The 17847-nt window shown below is 43.3% G+C and overlaps 1 protein-coding gene across 1 annotated transcript in view; it reads left to right on the top strand.

Annotated features, from left to right (window-relative positions):
• SNTB1 (syntrophin beta 1) overlaps nt 1-12056 on the top strand; it is a 210963-nt gene extending 198907 nt beyond the window's left edge. Inside the window, exons 5-7 of the mRNA XM_081816469.1 lie at nt 390-586; nt 6403-6593; nt 9308-12056. Coding sequence (XP_081672595.1) covers nt 390-586; nt 6403-6593; nt 9308-9400 — 481 coding nt within the window. The 3' untranslated portion in view covers nt 9401-12056. The remainder of the gene's footprint in view (nt 1-389; nt 587-6402; nt 6594-9307) is intronic.
• Nucleotides 12057-17847: the final 5791 nt, after the last annotated feature.

Here is a 17847-nt window from a genome sequence, read left to right as displayed (position 1 = left end):
ACATACACATGTCCAGGAATGGAATGGAGAGGAAAGGGTTGACACACTATTTAAATTGTTCTCTTTTGCACTTGCTCAATTCTCTTTTTGGCTGAGTGAGTATAGTTGAATTTGTCTCATTAAAGGCATGTCATGCAACTCTGCATGTGTCACCAGACGCAGTCCCAGGCACCTTTAAGTCTCACTCTAGCCCTGGGGACGAAGTAGCTGCGCAGAAGGCAGAAAACCCACAGTGAACACTGGTGCTAGAGCGGACCCTTTGGTTCTAGGGCAGAAAACTGAGAGCAAATCACCAATTTGGGAGCTTTGTACCAGGTGACAAGTCAGGGGAACACAGTGGTTTCCAGTCCGATGATTTTCTGTCTCTCTCTCTTTCTCTCTCTCAACAGGCTGGTTCATTCAGGTCCAGGCAAAGGATCGCCCCAGGCTGGTGTGGATCTGTCCTTCGCGACACGAACGGGCACCAGGCAGGGGATTGAAACGCACCTGTTCAGGGCCGAGACCAGCAGGGACCTCTCCCACTGGACGAGGAGCATCGTGCAGGGCTGCCACAACTCGGCGGAACTGGTCACCGAAGTCACTACCGGTGAGCACCCCGGGCTCTCCAGCACCAGCACACCCTCTACTCCATCCCAGCCTCAGTGTGGTTTCCAGTATTGGCCTTCTGGGCTGTTTGGAATTCCAGAAGTGAACTCAGATTCTTCCAAATTAGGGCACTGTATGCCCTACTCAAATGTAAGCCTTTTCCCATCTCCATTCCAGAAAAGTTGGTAATTCAGGGAGTCAGATGTCGTTTTCCTGACTGTGACCCCAGGGTGGCTTGCTGCAGGTACGAGCTTTGAGGCACCAACCAGCAGGTTCTTGTTACAAACATAGAGATGGACCCTGGGTAATTATCACAGAATAAAATTCTTGGAAATAATAATTTTGGTAGCCCACGGAGTTGATCCAGAAACTGGGGCACGGGTTTGTGAAAAAGAGCAGGAAACAGAGGCATCCGGGTGGGGGGGTGGGGGTTTCCAACAGCAAAGGGCAGAGCCTTGGGAAGAGCCACCGGGGCCACTGGTCTGAATGTTGAAGCCGAGGCAGGATGGAGGGACCACATGGTGAAGCACAGCCCCGTTCATGCAGAGCCCTAAGAAAGGACTAGTGAGTGCGGGAAGTGGGATTTACATGGATTATTTACGTGGGTTACATGTGTGCAGAAGGAAGAACCCTTCTATACTGTCCTGTTTATTGAGTGTACTCACGACGTGCCAGGCATTTCATATAATGTCACTCCGTGTTTTCCACACTATGAGAAACAATCCTGCTGTGGGTCCAGAAGTCAATGAGTCGAGGCAAGACCAACATTTAAAAAATTAAATTAAATGGAATACACATATCAGTGTAAATATTGCTTAGATTTGTGGAACTTTGGATTCAGGGGTATGTGTGTGTGTCCCGGGTCGCAAATCATTGCCTTATCTTATCTAATCCTCACAATTCCCTTGCCAATCTGATTTTACCGAATCCGGAAGCAAACCCTTAAGGAAAGGTTAAGTAACTTGTCCAGGATCTCACAACTAATAAATGACAGAACTGATTTTAACGCTATGTTGTGTCTTTCTAAAGACCATTCTTCATTGACTCTAGTGTCTACCGAGACATGGATCTCACTCCTGTACCACTGGTCAAAACCCAGCAATTCTGTTCAGGCTGCTGTGATAAATGATTTTCATGCCACTCTCCAAATCAGATGATTGATAGGTGATGGATAGATGACAGATATAAATGCATCTATAGGTAAATATATAGATAATTTAATTTTTTAATTGGGCAAAGGTAAAATTGGAGACTAGAAACTAATACGAATCTCAGCTAAAATGAATAAGCTAAGTATATACTGTAAAATCTTGTACATTGGGGCACCTGGGTGGCTCAGTCAGTCAAGCATCCAATTCTTGGTTTCGGCTCAGATCATGATCTTGAAATCATGGTCATGAAATCCAGCCCCGCATCGGGCTCCACGCTCAGCACAGAGTCTGCGTGAGGTTCTCTCTCCCTCTCCCTCTGGCCCTTCCCACCTCTCTAAAATAAATACGTAAATCTTTAAAAAAATAAAATCTTGTACATTTGCTAAGGTGGATTCCATATGAACCCAGTGATTTTCAGCAGCCAGCACAATGTACCGTTAACAGTGTCCATGATGCTACTGCTCCTGGTTCTGAGATCTAAGATTGTTTCTGGTTCTGAGATCGAAGACCAGCCCCTCTTCCAGGTCTCCTTCCGTCACTCGCAAGGAGGCCATATGTGACAGAGTAGCTGGTATCCTGAACAACAGTCTTCCAGTAAATCCACCTTTAAGTCCCACAGGGTTGTTTCTTAGAATACTCTCTGCTCGGGCGCCTGGGTGGCTCAGTCGTTAAGCGTCTGCCTTCGGCTCAGGTCATGATCCCAGGGTCCTGGGATCGAGCCCCGCATTGGGCTCCCTGCTCCGCGGGAAGCCTGCTTCTCCCTCTGCCACTCCCCCTGCTCGTGTTCCCTCTCTCGCTGTGTCTCTCTCTGTCAAATAAATAAATAAAATCTTAAAAAAAAAAAAAGAATACTCTCTGCTCACTCTCTTCTATCATGTTTTCTTGCCTGTTCTTTCATTTCTCTCTGTCTCTGAGGAACCAGTACAAGGCAATAGCCACAGTGTGGGATTTAAGTCAGAAAGGCCTGAATTCAAATTCCAGTCCTATTTCTTTCTTTTTAAGATTTTATTTAATTATTCATGAGAAACAGAGAGAGAGAGAGGCAGAGGCAGAGGGAGAGGAAGAAGCAGGCTCCCCACTGAGCAGGGAGCCGGTTGCGGGGCTCGATCCCGGGACCCTGAGATCATGACCTGAGCCGAAGGCAGTCGCTTAACCGACTGAGCCACCCAGGCGCCCCTCCTATTTCTTCCTTAATCTCTTACTCTTACTTGCATCTCTTGTTTTCTTCATCTGTAAAAAAGAAGGAAATAATAGTACCCACCTCATAGAGTTGTCAAGAATGAAGAGAAATAGTCCATGTAAAGCTCCTAGCACGGTGCTTGACACATAAGTAAGCACTCACTACATGTTCGTATTAGTTGTTACTCTTGGCATTATTTCCCCAGACCTGTGCTGTCCAGTATGCTAGCTTCTGGTCCTGTGTGGCTATTTAAGTGTAATGTAATGAAAATTAAATGAATTCCTCAGTCACACGAGCCACATTTCCAGGGCTCAGTCACCACGTGTGCCTACCTAATGGCTACCATGTTGGATGGTGCAAACCTAGAACATTTCCCTCACAGCACAGCATCCTCTTATACAGCTCTGCTCTAGAGGAACAGATTTCCCACAAGACATCTTAGATACAGCGTTTCCAAACTTCAGCCACGCTGAAAACAACAATAGAAGTAAAGTTCTTTTTGTTTTACCCCTAAAAGCCCCAGATTGCTGACCTCCACCCCCAGAGATTGTGATTTAGCCGTTTGGGGTTGGGGCCAAGAATTTGTACCTGATAACGTCCCATTTGGTGTGGATGCTGCTGGGCCATGGAGCCCTCTGGGAGCAGCACTGCACCAGGGAGCAACCTCCCCCAGGAGCAACTCCCACCCAGGAGTAGTTGAAAAGATGGCACACACGTTAGTGTGTGCTGGGGTTTCTCCACATTTCCTTTGCTCATGCAAACATGAAAAACCAGATGTTTTGTAGAATGTCTGCGGCAGCAACTCCAACAAAATCAGTGTCTTTTTGTAATTACCCTGAAACGGATTGGTGCCCCCCACCATTTCCCATCATTGCTGGAAACATTTGAGAGTGTCACCGAAGCTCTTATTTTTTTTTTTTTATAAGTTTTTTTTTTTTTTTAAAGATTTTATTTATTTGAGAGAGAGAGAATGAGAGACAGAGAGCACGAGAGGGAAGAGGGCAGAGGGAGAAGCAGACCCCCTGCTGAGCAGGGAGCCCGATGCGGGACTCGATCCCGGGACTCCAGGATCATGACCTGAGCCGAAGGCAGTCGCTTAACCAACTGAGCCACCCAGGCACCCTGAAGCTCTTATTTTTATGCTGAGTCTGTATGGCAAGAAAAACTAGAGTGTTGGACCTGAGAGTTGGAAAACCAGAAAACTAGACTTAATGAACTGATATGTGTAAGTGCTGGAGAAGTTCACGCTCCTTGCAACAAATTCAGGAGTGTTCTAGGAAAGAATGGAGAAGGCCAGGGGGACTTGGTTTAGTTTACATTTCACAGATTTTGTAAAATCTTTCTTTCTCAATAAGCTGAACTCTACTTGGATAGGAAAGCCATGGGGCTGTTGGTAGACCAGCCAAGGGAAATAACAAAGCACTGTGTGCACTGAGCTAGCCAGGTGGTGGGAGAGAAGAAATTCTGGAATGACCACAGGTGCAACCCAGTTACAGATTGAAAGATGCCTTCAGGGAGTTGGGGAACGGGGCTTATGTTTTAATCAGAGCTTCAATTAACTTGCTAATGTGTTCGATTGGTCCTGTGTGGATTGAGAACATCTTCAGATAATCAGTTCCATTATATAAAGACCGCGAACACCAGCGGAGGTCAACTAGAATTGAAAGTAACCACAATCAGTTGATTCTGAGTATCTGAGGGCAGAGCTTTAAAGTTCAAATACAGAGGAAGAAAAAAGAAAAACATGGTTAGAGCTCATTTGCCCACTTGTTCTACAGAACAGAAGTAAAGAGTGTCAAAAATAAGGATTCAAGATGGGAAGCCATACCCACACCATGCCACTGTCTTTGGTCATCCCAGGACTGCGAGGATGGCAGCAGTCTGCGGACCTTCGGAGAAGATGAGATTTACGGAGGGCCTGTAGCTCAGAAGGACTCAGAGATCTATTAGAGAGTGTAGTGCACCTTGGGGAAGTACCAACCCGTAGTTACAAATTGAAAGATGCCTGTGGGAAGTTGGAGGAAGGGGTACACTTTTCACCAGAGCTTCAGTTAAAAGCCGCCTCATTCTGTGAGCAGATGGAGTCCCCTATTTCTTTCCCCCAAACCTTGAAGGCCCCCCGGCCGTACAGTTACTACTCTCTTTGCCAAGGTCCCTCTCCACATCCCTCTGTATCCTGACTGCCAGAGTATGAGAAAGATACATGGCACCGAGTGGAAAGAACTTGAATTTTGAATTCTAAGCCACCTCAGTTGTGACACATTTCACCTGTCTGAGCTTTGCTTTTTTTCACCTGTCATATTAAGCTTAGGTCCTGCTTCGGAAGTTTGGGGCAAGGTGAAGTTCAGTTTGGCTTATAAAGCCGAGCTGAGCTAAGGATGGTACCGCGCAGTCAAAATGCCCTGACTCTTACTCTTTCCAAACCCCATCCCCAGCCAGGAAAATGTCCTGGTTTCCCTAAAGAGCTTTCAGATGTCTGTGAAGGTCTGAGCCAATTTACTTGCCGGGTTCTGTTAAATGTGGTGTTCTGTGAGGCAAAAAATCCAATCTGATACTTAATAACCTTTTTCAGAACTCTTTGATCAAAGGTTTAAACCTTCACAAGTCTTCCTAAATAGGAGCTAGGATTCTGGGGCAGTCCCCCGTCCAGCTCATACGCTTCGAGTACTGATCCGTTTTCCTAAATGCAGTGAGGACCACACATAAAAGCTGTCCTGATCAAGAGGTTTTAGTTTTGTTTCTTTGGATCAGAGAGTCCCTTGTGACCACCCCCTGAGCGGTTCCTGAGTGTCACACTGGGCAGAGACGGGGAACAGCCTTCTCCATGGAAGGAGCCACCTCTGAGATCTCTCTGCAACCCAGCTTCCCCAGGACCCACAATCATTAGATCGCTTGGGAAAGTTTTAAAACACTCATTTCTATTTATAAAATGAGCTTCGTTTGACTTTTTAAAAATTAAAAATGGGATTATCTTTAAGTGACTTACTCCCGACTTCTTAGGTATGTTACACTTGTTAGTATTGGTAATGGAATGGAGGAATGCTCACTCCGTTCCCCAGGTGGTGGGCATGGCAATGGGGTGCGTGTGTGCGTGCGTGCGTGTGATGATGATGACAACTCAGAGCTAGCTTACCCTCAGTCAAATGTCAGTTTTTTCCCCCCGACCCCCGAGACAAGGCCAGTGGAAGGCAAGTACGCCCATCTGCCTATGTGCTGTCAGAGGGTCAGATGAGGGCTGGAGGCCAGATAAAATTCAGTAAATCCCGGCAAAAGGAATTCTTTCAGCTTATCTCCCTTGGTTTCATGGGACAAGTTAAATTACAACATCAAAATCAGTCCAAGGAGAATATTTTCATGAGCAACGACTAGTTTTCAACTTGAGAAGAAATGTGTGGCTGGCCCTGGGACTGAGGAGGCTTGCAAGGTAAGTGCCCGGGAGAATGGACGAACTTGCTGTTGATACCGCACTCTCTCCTCTCCCCTCAGCTTGCACCTACAAAAACCAGGAGTGCCGCCTGACCGTGCATTATGAGAATGGATTTTCTATTACCACTGAACCACAGGAGGGTGCCTTTCCCAAGACAATCATGCAGTCTCCCTATGAAAAGCTGAAAATGTCTTCAGATGATGGAATCAGGATGCTGTATTTAGATTTTGGAGGCAAAGATGGAGAGATTGTAAGTGTATTTCTTTTTTGTAATTTTTGTTAAAGAATTTTATTTATTTATTTGACAGAGAGAGACACAGCGAGAGAGGGAACACAAGCAGGGGGAGTGGGAGAGGGAGAAGCAGGCCTCCCGCCGAGCAGGGAGCCCGATGTTGGGCTCGATCCCAGGACCCTGGGATCATGACCTGAGCCGAAGGCAGACGCTTAACGACTGAGCCACCCAGGTGCCCCTCTAAGTGTATTTCTGTGGACAGCGTGATTTCATATATTTTTCATGGGGCAACACATCTGTGAGGGCTCGCAGTTCAAATATAGAATATATATCAACTATATAAAGCTCAGATATTCAGAATCAACTGATTGTGGTTACTTTCAATTCTAGTTGACCTCAGCTGGTGTTCCTGTAGAATAAGTGGGCAAATGAGCTCTAACCATGTTTTTCTTTTTTCTTCCTCTCTATTTGAACTTCGAAGCTCGTATAGTTATTGACACTCTCAGGAAGACCTAGCATCTCATTTAAGCCGTCAAATGCCGAACTTTTAAGAGGACCTTGATTCTGTAATAACTAGGCTCTCTTTAGGTCCTTCCTAAGTCACTAGGTTAGTCAACAAATATCCATTGACTTCCGCTTGATAACAGGGATGGGGAATAGATAAAATGCAGAGGTAAAGCTCAATTTTAAAGCTCCAGTAATTTCGGCGAAGCTTCTGGCCTTCCTCCATCCCTCCCTTCGCCTCCAGCCCGTTCAGCGATTTCTCCCGTGGGACTGGACTGGTACTTCTCTGGAAACCATTCAGGGGGACTGAGCAGGAGCTGACCGAAGGGGAGAGCTGAGATCACACTTGAGAGCAAAAGGCCTTCATGTCCCAGTCGGAGCACGGCTGTTGTGGATGCCGCTACACCAGCGTTGTTGTTTGCGTGTTGCAATGAGTTAAGTTCAGCCTGAAGCACCAGTTTGGAAACAAACAAGTGATTTGAATGAAAGTCCATTTTACTAAGAACACTTATAGTTCAGTTGCTACTCTATCAATCATTCCACTGAGTGCTCTGTCCTAAAGGTGACTGACTGCTCCCTAGCCAAAAAAAAAAAAACAAAAACAAAAAAACCACAAAAAACAAAAACAAACCAAAACCCAAAAGACAAAAGGCTCTTAGCCTTAGCCTTAGCTTGAAAAATCAAGGCTATTTTTGCCTGTGAGGAAAATCACTTATGTCTAAATTTCAGCCTTTCTGAAGCCCGTAATTACAACCTGACTTGGAAGATGTATGCAGGACTGAGTTTTGCTGCCAGTCCATTCGGCTGAGAAGTGCAAATTCACGCACGGCTTCCCCAGGCCTAGTTCTGCAACCCCAGGAGGCAGGCACCACCAGGCCTTTCTTCTCCCTTCCTGGCTAAGGGAGCAGACATGGGCTGTAGGAAATGGAACAAATTGAGGGTCAAGAGACCCATGTTTTCTTTCTGTGTCTCTAACTAACTCACCAGTTGTCTTGGGCAAATCCTTTATGTCTCTGGATCTGAGTCTCTCTGTCCGTAAAATACAGTGACTGAAGTAGGTTCCTTCCAAAAGTCGCTTTCTGTGTTAGTGAGACTGAATACTGTGGTTCCATCTTGACTCTGGCCATACCTCCTCTCCCCTGTAAGATCTGTGATCTCAGAAAGTTTTAGAACTTCTTCAAATCTTAGTTTTCCGTATAAAACACGCAGATAATGGCAATAAGCTCACAGGGGTTTTGTGAGACTTAAATAAGACGGTGTAGAGGAAATATTTAGCACAGTGCCTGATTCATGATAAATACAACCCTAACTTTGCTAGATGTTATTATACATCCAGGTGGTTGCTCCCCAACAGTGTCATCAGCAGAAGAGAATTGGGAACAACTCCTCCAGTTTTCCTGACTTAGGTGATAAAAATTCCACCTTACTCTTACTCTCTGGTCATGTGCTGGGCCCCACGTAGGAACACGCTGAGAAGGGTAAGACTTTAGCAGGGGCCTTAACAGGCGATGCCCATGCTTACAGCAATCCAAGGGCATAGGACAGTGGGGACACAGCTGCTTAGCAGCATGGCTTCCCCATTCTGAGTTTTCACACACAGTATCTCATTTAATACTCTAGTTACCCTGTGAATTTGGGAGGACTGGGGAAAATTTTAAGTGACTTGTCCAAGATTATATATCTCAGAAGTGTTTTTTAAAAAAAAGTATTAAAACCGGGGCTCAAACTGAACCTTCAGATGTGAAATTTAGTATTGCTTCAAGCTGTACCTAACCCGACATAAATAATATCACTATTGTGATACCAAAAACAAATGGTTTTGACAGTCAAAAAAGGCAACATCAATATTTATGGTACTGGTATATATAAATTTCACAGAACCTATTTCGGAAACAAAGATAAATGTAAGAAATAAGTTCAGGGTTATTTTTCTAAATCTCATTGAGGGGCAAGGAAAGAGGGCACGTACTGCATGGAGCACTGGGTGTTATATGCAAACAATGAATCATGGAACACTACATCAAAAACTAATGATGTCATGTATGGTGATTAACATAACATAATAATAAAAAAAAATTTGCTTCTACAAAAAAACCCCACAAAAAACAAAAACCATAATTGCTCCAGTTAAAAGCAGGAAGTGCGCAGATCCGTTTGATGTGTAAATCGCTCTTCTGCATCAAGCATCAATTTAAAATCGCTCACGCTCTCTCCTTTTGAAATTTCAGCAACTGGACCTTCATTCCTGCCCCAAGCCGATTGTTTTCATCATTCACTCCTTCCTGTCGGCGAAGATCACAAGACTGGGCTTGGTGGCCTGAACAGAGCAGAGGGGTGACTTGCCTTAGAGAAAAGGAGGGCTGGTGACATGGGACACCAAGAGCGCACACCACTTGGCTTGCCACAGTCAGCTTTGGATCCCCAAGTCCTCTCACCTGCCCCAGACTTCTCTGACAGCTTCACTGATGACAAGGGGGGCTCCCAAGAAAACACCATGAGGAATATCAGAAAGAAAACGGGCTTTTTAGAATAGTAGAAGGGTAAAGAGGTGAGGGCAAATGGAAATAAATACACAGCCTAGCTTTGAAATAATGACAAGCAAGGACATCACGAACATGAGAACAGCACGTGCAGATCTTAATCATACCAGTTTCTAGGCAACTGGTTCACCCAGGTAAGCAAGAGCTGAATAGTTGAGGAATGGACATTTTCACCTCTCTCGCCCCCTGTAACAATGATCCCTTGTTTTATTGTGATTTATTGCCTACTTCTAATTGAGTTGACTTCTGCTGGTAAGGAAAGAGAAGTGCTTCAAATGGAAACCCACCTTTTATTTTAAGTATGAAGCAGCTGTAATTCTTTTCTTAATGAATTATCTTTCAATGATGTAGAGTGATCCTGAAGTATTCTCATTAGCATATGCTGAGCAGGAATTAAATAAAGCATCAGATACTGATCTGAGCTGGAAGCTGGTGGAATCTGAGCCAAAGTAGACTGTTTATATTGCAAAGCTTCACGGTGCAGAAGAGTGGTGTGCTTGAAAGACGATTAATCTGGGGACTGCACTCACACCAAGGTGTGCTATCTTAGAGCCAAGACTGATAGCTTTACTTACAGAAAGCAAATTATGGATATTTTTTTTAAAAGATTGTCATTTGAGATGTATATGTAACATATATATCTCATATATATAACATATATATAAACAACTCACATGTGGTTAACTAATTGTCCCCATTCCGTGGTTTTCAGTGGAAGTACTGAGCAATTCATTGACCCTTGTTTCTGCCTTGCTTGTATGCATGCATTTTCAAACCAGTCCTAGAGCAGCCTCATATAATTCTGACAGTATCCACAGCTCTTAGGCATTCCAGGGAAATAATATAACGACCTGATTATTTTTCTACAAGAATATTTTTAGACAACATAGAGTGTATTACTGATTTAACGCTTTTATTTTTACCTTTCAATACAAATTCACCAAAAAGACACCTATATTATTTGATTTTGGAGTCACCTTCCTGGAACCTTAAAAATTAGCTCTAGAGTTTCTGTAAGCATTTGCAACTCTTCTTTCCCCTGTAGTTGATATAAACAAATGCTCTGGATTTGATCTGTGTGTTTTTTTCAGAATTGTCCTTCAGCAAATACCTATGCAAAGAGCTTTTAAAAGTGAAACTGTTTTAAAGGAATGTAATTTTGCCCACTGAGACACATATGTTTATTGAGTTACAAAGCAGCATCCAAAGTATGTATCATGTAACACTAGTTCCAAAGGGCATTGACTGAGAGGTGTTTTGGGGAGGGGGTGGTGGTGAGAATGAGGTTTGATGATCAAAAATGTGTTAAATATGGAGGTAAGAAACAGATTTCATGATCGTGGGCCTCCTCAAAGACTTTAATGTACACATTGTAATTCTTCAAGGGGGGATCCTGTGTACTTACAGAGCTCCTTTCTGACAGAGCATTTTGTGAAGCAAGTGTTTTAAAAAAAACAAAAACAGGGCGTCTGGCTGGCTCGGTCGGTAGAGCATGTGACTCTTGATCTCAGGAGCCTCGGGTTCAAGCCCCATGTTGGGTGTAGAGATTACAATAAAATAAAATAAAAAAACACTTCGGGAAACACAGCTTTAGGTCACTGATTTTTTTTTTTTTTTTTTTTTTGGTTTCCCATTTTAAAATGCTGAAGAGTGAAATCCCACCCTGAATATTATAGGAAAGCTTTGATGCATTTATAAATTATACTGCACTCTTTCATTGCATATTTTCGAAGGCACTGGAATGTTGTTATGCAAGAGAATTATGCATTGTAAATAACATTAAAATACATATATTAATGCCAATAGTTCAATTCAACAATATGTAATTTAAGGTGCTCAGTACTACATGAAGTATGAGTTACTTATAATTAAATTGCAAAGATCCTATTCTATATTTATAGAAAAGTTAAAATGATAATTACAAGTATTTCTTCATCACTTATGTTTTAGACTGATTAATAAATGGGTGGGGGTCAACAAATTACATTCTCTGCATTTATAAAAACTTAATTTAAATATTTATATTTTAGAAAAAATAATTTGAATAAATTAATGCATTTTCTGAATTAAAACGTATTAGCAAGAAGTAGACAGTTTTACTAAGAGAATTGTGTATATGAATCCTTGTTTTTTCCTTCAAAGTTAAGTGTATCATATCAGAGTGGCTATGATGAATCAATTTCAAATACTCATTTTTCCTTGTTCTGAATTGAGGAAATTACATAATGATTTTACACTGTAGGTTTTAATCTTGTCTTCATGTGTGTTATGAATGTTGTGAATGACACACAGACATCTGGATCATGCCTGGGTACAGTCAGTGAATCAACTGATTCATTTTGGGGAATTTGTTTTTGTCCAGTCTGCTCTGTGCTTAATCCATTTCTTATTTGAATCAATGAATTATTAAATTCACGTTTGTCCCTTTAAGGCCAAATCAGTACAAATGGCTGATGTTTCATCTGTACTTAGTGGCAAGCCACCCATTCGCTGGTAGATGAGGTGAGCCTTAAGCATCCCAGGGATTTAAAGAAGGCCAATAGGAATACAGTTAGCAATCTCTTTTCTGACTTGAACTAAGTGGAAAAACCATCAACCTCTTAAAAACACCCAGGTAGAGGCGTTTAATTAATTCTTTCGGTTGATGTAGTTAAAATGCTGAACAATGCATTCGCCTGAAATGAACGAGCAGAGCCTTTCTTTTACAAATATTAGGGATTCCATCTTGAGGGGATTGGAGTGGACTGGGGTGAGGGAGTAATATTTGAATGTACGTTGAGTTAAAAAAAAATGTGCCTAGGGGCGCCTGGGTGGCTCCGTCGTTAAGCATCTGCCTTCGGCTCAGGTCATGATCCCGGGGTCCTGGGATCGAGCCCCGCATCGGGTTCCCTGCTCGGCAGGAAGCCTGCTTCTCCCTCCCCCACTCCCCCTGCTTGTGTTCCCTCTCTCGCTGTGTCTCTCTCTGTCAAATAAATAAATAAAATCTTAAAAAAAAAAAAGTGCCTATGTTTATAGCACCATAGATCTCATGTATGTGATATTAAATAAATATTCACCTCTGAGTTTGGTGGACTGGCTGGTGGTTTCATGACAGCCACAGAGGGAGTGTGAAGACACCACTTGCTATTCTCTTCCTCCAGGACCGGCTCTGGAAGGTGCTAATGGGTAAAGGGGATGCCACTAGAAAATTTGGTGTGTGTGTGGGGGGTGGGGCGTTGCGTATAATTTCAGGTCTGCATCTGGGGCTTAGGGATCTTGGCTCTCATTTTTAACTAAATTTTCATGGGATTTGACCTGTACACCAAGCTCCAAATACTCAAGTTCTCTGTAGTACTACAACTTGGTTTGTATTCCAGTGGCTTATAATTAATGTCAGTCTATGGCTGAGAAGTCTTTTTACTATTTGAAAATTGGGATTACATTTAGATCTGTAGAATCTCACTTTTGAAGAGACTTCAGAGGTCATCAACCCATTAGTGCTCAAAGTTTATTTATAATTTTAGCAATACTACCTTAGGATCTTAGGGTATATGATTTGCTAGTAACATAGCAACACAGTATATACATAAAAATGAATATACACCAATTTAATGTTTAAAAAATTCTGTACCACCTAGAGTCATCCCGCATACATTTGGGGAAATGCCGACCTTGTATGTGTTTCCACTGAACTCAGGCACCTCTTCCTGAGCATCCCTTACAGTTGTTCATTCTGCCTGAAATCAAAAGTTTTCCGCGATGGGGTGGGAGCTCCTTCTCTCCCAAGGCAGGTCCTTCCACTGCTGGATGGTGGGAGTTGTTGCAAAGTTCTGATATTAGAGCCCAAACTTAGATCTGCCTTTCAGGCATGACCCTGTTCTACCCTAGAAAACACTGGAAGTCCGATCTCTTTTCCACATGAATGTCCTATAGAATAAAAAGGCCTATCAAGGCTGGGGGCTATTAGGAAATAGAAAATGATCTGAAAATGGCTTTAAATAGGACACCTAAAATTCCTTCTTTTTATCTTTAAAGAACCAATTGGCCAAGATTGAAACTCTCCGTAATACCTAGTGGTGGAGAGTGATGGGAAAACCGGCATTTACTTACACAGCCATGGGTAGGTATACATTTGACAATAATTGGGAGGGTAATCTGGCAATATCTATAAAAATTTTAAAATACATGTACATTTTGACTCTAAGAATTTATCCTAGAGATAAAAGTGCACAAAGACTAACATATATGAGGATCATGTTGGCAGCATTAGTTGCAACAAGAAGCTAAAAAGGTCAATAAGACCATCAATAGCTAAATAAATCCCAGCACACAGACGCACTAGTTCTGCAATGTCACCATGATCCATCTCTAAGTACTACTGTGGACAAAGTTCTTAAATGCAACTTCTGCAAAATGCAGATAAAAACACAGATACATTAGATATGTATTCCACGTGTTGTTTAAAAAGTAGTTCCAGGAAGAGCAGCACCTGCCAGGGCATTTTGGAAATCTGGGCTAGCGTTGTTTTGCCACCACTGTGCTGGGGGGGTGGGGGCACACTTAGTATTTACTCAACAAGAGCCACAGCTGCTAGACTTCCTGCAATGGGAGGACAGTCCCCAAATCCAATGGGACCGTTTCCCACACAACTGTTTTGTCCTCTGAGTTGGTCGTGCAGGTGAAACCCATAATTATCTGAGCCTAGACCCTGACTACATTTTACATATGAAAACATTTTTTGACTGATTCAATACATTCTGAATTTTCTAGGTATACAACTACCACATATATGGAAGGAAGACTGTGTTTTTGGTTTTCGGGGCATTTTATAAAACATTTTATCAAAGCAAGTCTCCTGTAGCCAGTGTGTATATGGGACTCGAGTCGTCGAAACAGAACCGGACTACTTTTATATGTGCCTCATTCACACTGAATCGGAGTTATTTTATCTTTTAGTGTGGTTGTACCCCAGCATCTCCAAATTGAAGCACATATTATTTTATTATCACTATTTTCCTTTTCTAAAACTTCTTTACCTTACAGTTAGGAAATAGCAATTTTAAAAAATCCTGAGCGTGCGTAGGCTGTTACTGCTGGCCACTGTCTGGTGTCTGAGACGCTCGGCTGCTGTCCCAACCTGAGGCCCCACCACAGCCGGCTCTGCTTGACCTGAGTGTTTCTGCCACTGAGGGCCAACCCGCCGTTGCTCAGAAACACTGCCCCTCCAACCCCCGTGTCCACTGGGTACCACCACCAGGCGGCCAGGCTAAGGAGATGCATACTTGAATCTCTGGGTTTTGCCATCAATTCCAGATTTGGATGAAAAGCCACACACCGTAGGGCATAAGAACTGGTGTCCTGAGCAGCCACGAACGACCTGAGCAGTCTAGAACTATACAGGATTTAAGGCTTTGTGGGGCCCAACAGGAGATAATAGGAAGGAGCCAAGCAGGAAAATAACTCTCTTCTTCCTTCTTCCTTCTTCTTGTGTACTTCCCTGAGACATAGTTTCAGGATACATGGTGTATGCTCCCTGCGACTGAGAACACACCTACTGGGGGACTGGCTGTGTTTCTTTGGACCTCAGGAAGCAGTGGCCAGTGAGTAATGGATCACTTGCTTTGCTTGCCTGCCGTCCCCACCTCTTCTCCCTTTTCTTCTTCACTCTCGGGGCCCTGGAATTGGACATTCCACATACAGTGTCAGCACCTAGTCATACCCTACACAAAAAATCACTCCAAATGGATCACAGACCTAAATATACAAGATAAAACTATAAAGTGAAAAGATAACCCACAGAACGGGAGAAAATGTAAGTCATATTATCTGATAAGGGACTAGAATCCAGAATATATAAAGACCTCTGACAATTCAACAACAAAAAGACAAATAATCCAACTAAAAATGGTCAAAGGAATTGAGTGGACAGTTCTCCAAAGAAGATGTGTAAATGGCCAACAGGCACATGAAAAGATGCTCAACATTAGTAGTTACCCGGAAAATGCAAATCAAAACCACAATGAGATACCACCTCACACTTCATATCATTTGCCAAAAAGACAAATAATTACAAGTATTAGAAAGGATGTTGAGAATTTGGAACCCTAATACATTAATGGCCAGAGGAAATATCAGACGGTACAGCTAGTTGTTTTGGAAAATGGTGAAAACAAAAAGTTTAAACATTGAGTTACCCTATAGTCCAGCAATTCTATTCCTAGGCATATACCCAAGAATAATGGAAAACCTATGTCCACACAAAACACTTGTACACAGATGTCCATAGCAGCATTATTCAGAATAGCCAAAAAGTGCAAACAGCCCAGATGTCCATTAGTTGATGATAAACAAAACACGGCTGAGTCACACAATGAAATATTCGGCTCTAAACCAGGATGAGCCACTGCCACATACTACAACACGGCTGAACCCTGAAAACCTCACGCTAAGAAAAAGAAGCCAGACACACAAGACCATGAACTGTATGACTCAACTTACGTGAAATGTCCGGGAGAGGCAAATCTGTAGAGACATAAAGTAGATTACTGTTTGCCAGGGGCTGGGAGGAGGGAGAATATGAAACGACTGCTAGTAGATAATGGTAGGTCTGTTTGGGGGGGATGAAAATGTTCTGGAAACAGCGGTGATGGTTGCACAACTTTGTGAGTGTACTAAACCCACTGCATTATCCATTTTACCGCGTGAGTTTTATGATGTGTGAATTACATCTCAAAAATATACGTTGTAGGCTTTTTTTTTTTAAAGATTTTATTTATTTTTTAGAGAGCGAGCGAGAGAGAAACAGCATGAGAGGGGAGAGGGTCAGAGGGAGAAGCAGGCTCCCCGCCGAGCCGGGAGCCCGATGTGGGACTCGATCCCAGGACCCTGGGATCATGACCTGAGCCGAAGGCAGACGCTTAACCATCTGAGCCACCCAGGCGCCCCACGTTGTAGGCTTTTTATGTATCCGGTTCTAGTCTAGTCCCTTAGATGAAAGCCACACCCACAATTCTTTTTCAGGACAGGTTTCTCTTCCCTTTGGGTGTCAGCGTGCCTGTGGTCCAACGCCACCCCTGATTCTTAAAAGCCCTTCTGTCTAGCTGAGAGGGTCTACTTTGAAATCACTAATTGTAAATATTTCTAAGGTCTTAATAAAGGATTACATAAGCAACCTTAGGTTTGATCTGTTTCCTTTAGAAACTTTTGCCATTCGAGATGTTGGAAGTGCGAAACCATTTTATTTTCGGATTCAGAATGCCCTCAGCCCTCAGGATCTCCTCTAAATGCTGGAAAGCCACCCAGTTCCTTCTTTGGCTCATCTATCTTTTCCTGCATCTTACCATATTCAGCTAAATTAGCAAACAAATGGCCCACTGTCACCTTTTTTTTTTTTTTAACATTCTGCCTAGAAATAACCTGAAGAATCCATGAGCTCATTAAGTACAACTTCTTTTCCAGCTTCTGCAGGCAACAGTGTTGCCAAACGTACCATCTCTGCAGAACACAGCTCAGCTGGTTGGGCCCAGTGGCACCCCTTTTCCCTCCTGCAAGGGCCTCCTTCTAAACTTCTCATTTTAAAGAGCGTGAGCTTTCAGCATTGTTCCCAGCACCGGTAAATAATGCCCCGGCATAGCTGATGTCTGAGCCCAGCCTCTGCCCTCTTTCCCATTTCCCTTGGAAGGACCCTGTGATGCTTCCCCTATGTAAAGGCAGTTGTTCTAACTGCTCTGTGGGGTTCCTCACGGGGAGCAGGGCTCCAAAGTAGGTGCGGCTGTACCCAGCCCAGCCCGCTCTTCTTCCGGGGGCTTAGCTTATACTAAATGCTATTTGCTGGAAGTTCCTGGCTCAAAACGTCAAAAATTGACCTAAGTTTCTGGACTTTTTAGGTCTCTCCTTTGTGCCAACTTTCAGATTTATTTGAAATATCTTTAACCACTTTTTAGTCGGGAATTCAGGCCCATGAGGTAGACAATGTGGAGATGATGCTGGTAAGGCATCTAAAAGTTTAGGAACCAATTTCTCTGATCAGTTGAAATGACCTAAAAAGTTTTCCAAGTCACAATAAGTGGTTCACTTTGGGGATGTAACTGGAACAAAACAAAATCTCCAAAACACAGATGGGAGTTACTGTGTTTTCTTGGCAAGGATACATCTGGTGTCCCTTGCCTCTCTCCACACAGCTTCACCTCCCACCCTTCACCACCCACTCACCTCCTAAGGCTCACTGGCCTCATGCAGCAAACAAAGCT

Source organism: Leptonychotes weddellii, chromosome 4 (assembly GCF_054177405.1).
Source record: "Leptonychotes weddellii isolate Sample4059 chromosome 4, ASM5417740v2, whole genome shotgun sequence".
Classification (NCBI taxonomy): domain Eukaryota; kingdom Metazoa; phylum Chordata; class Mammalia; order Carnivora; family Phocidae; genus Leptonychotes; species Leptonychotes weddellii.
The sequence above is the reverse complement of the archived record's forward strand: the minus strand, read 5'-3'. Positions and strand labels throughout refer to the sequence as shown.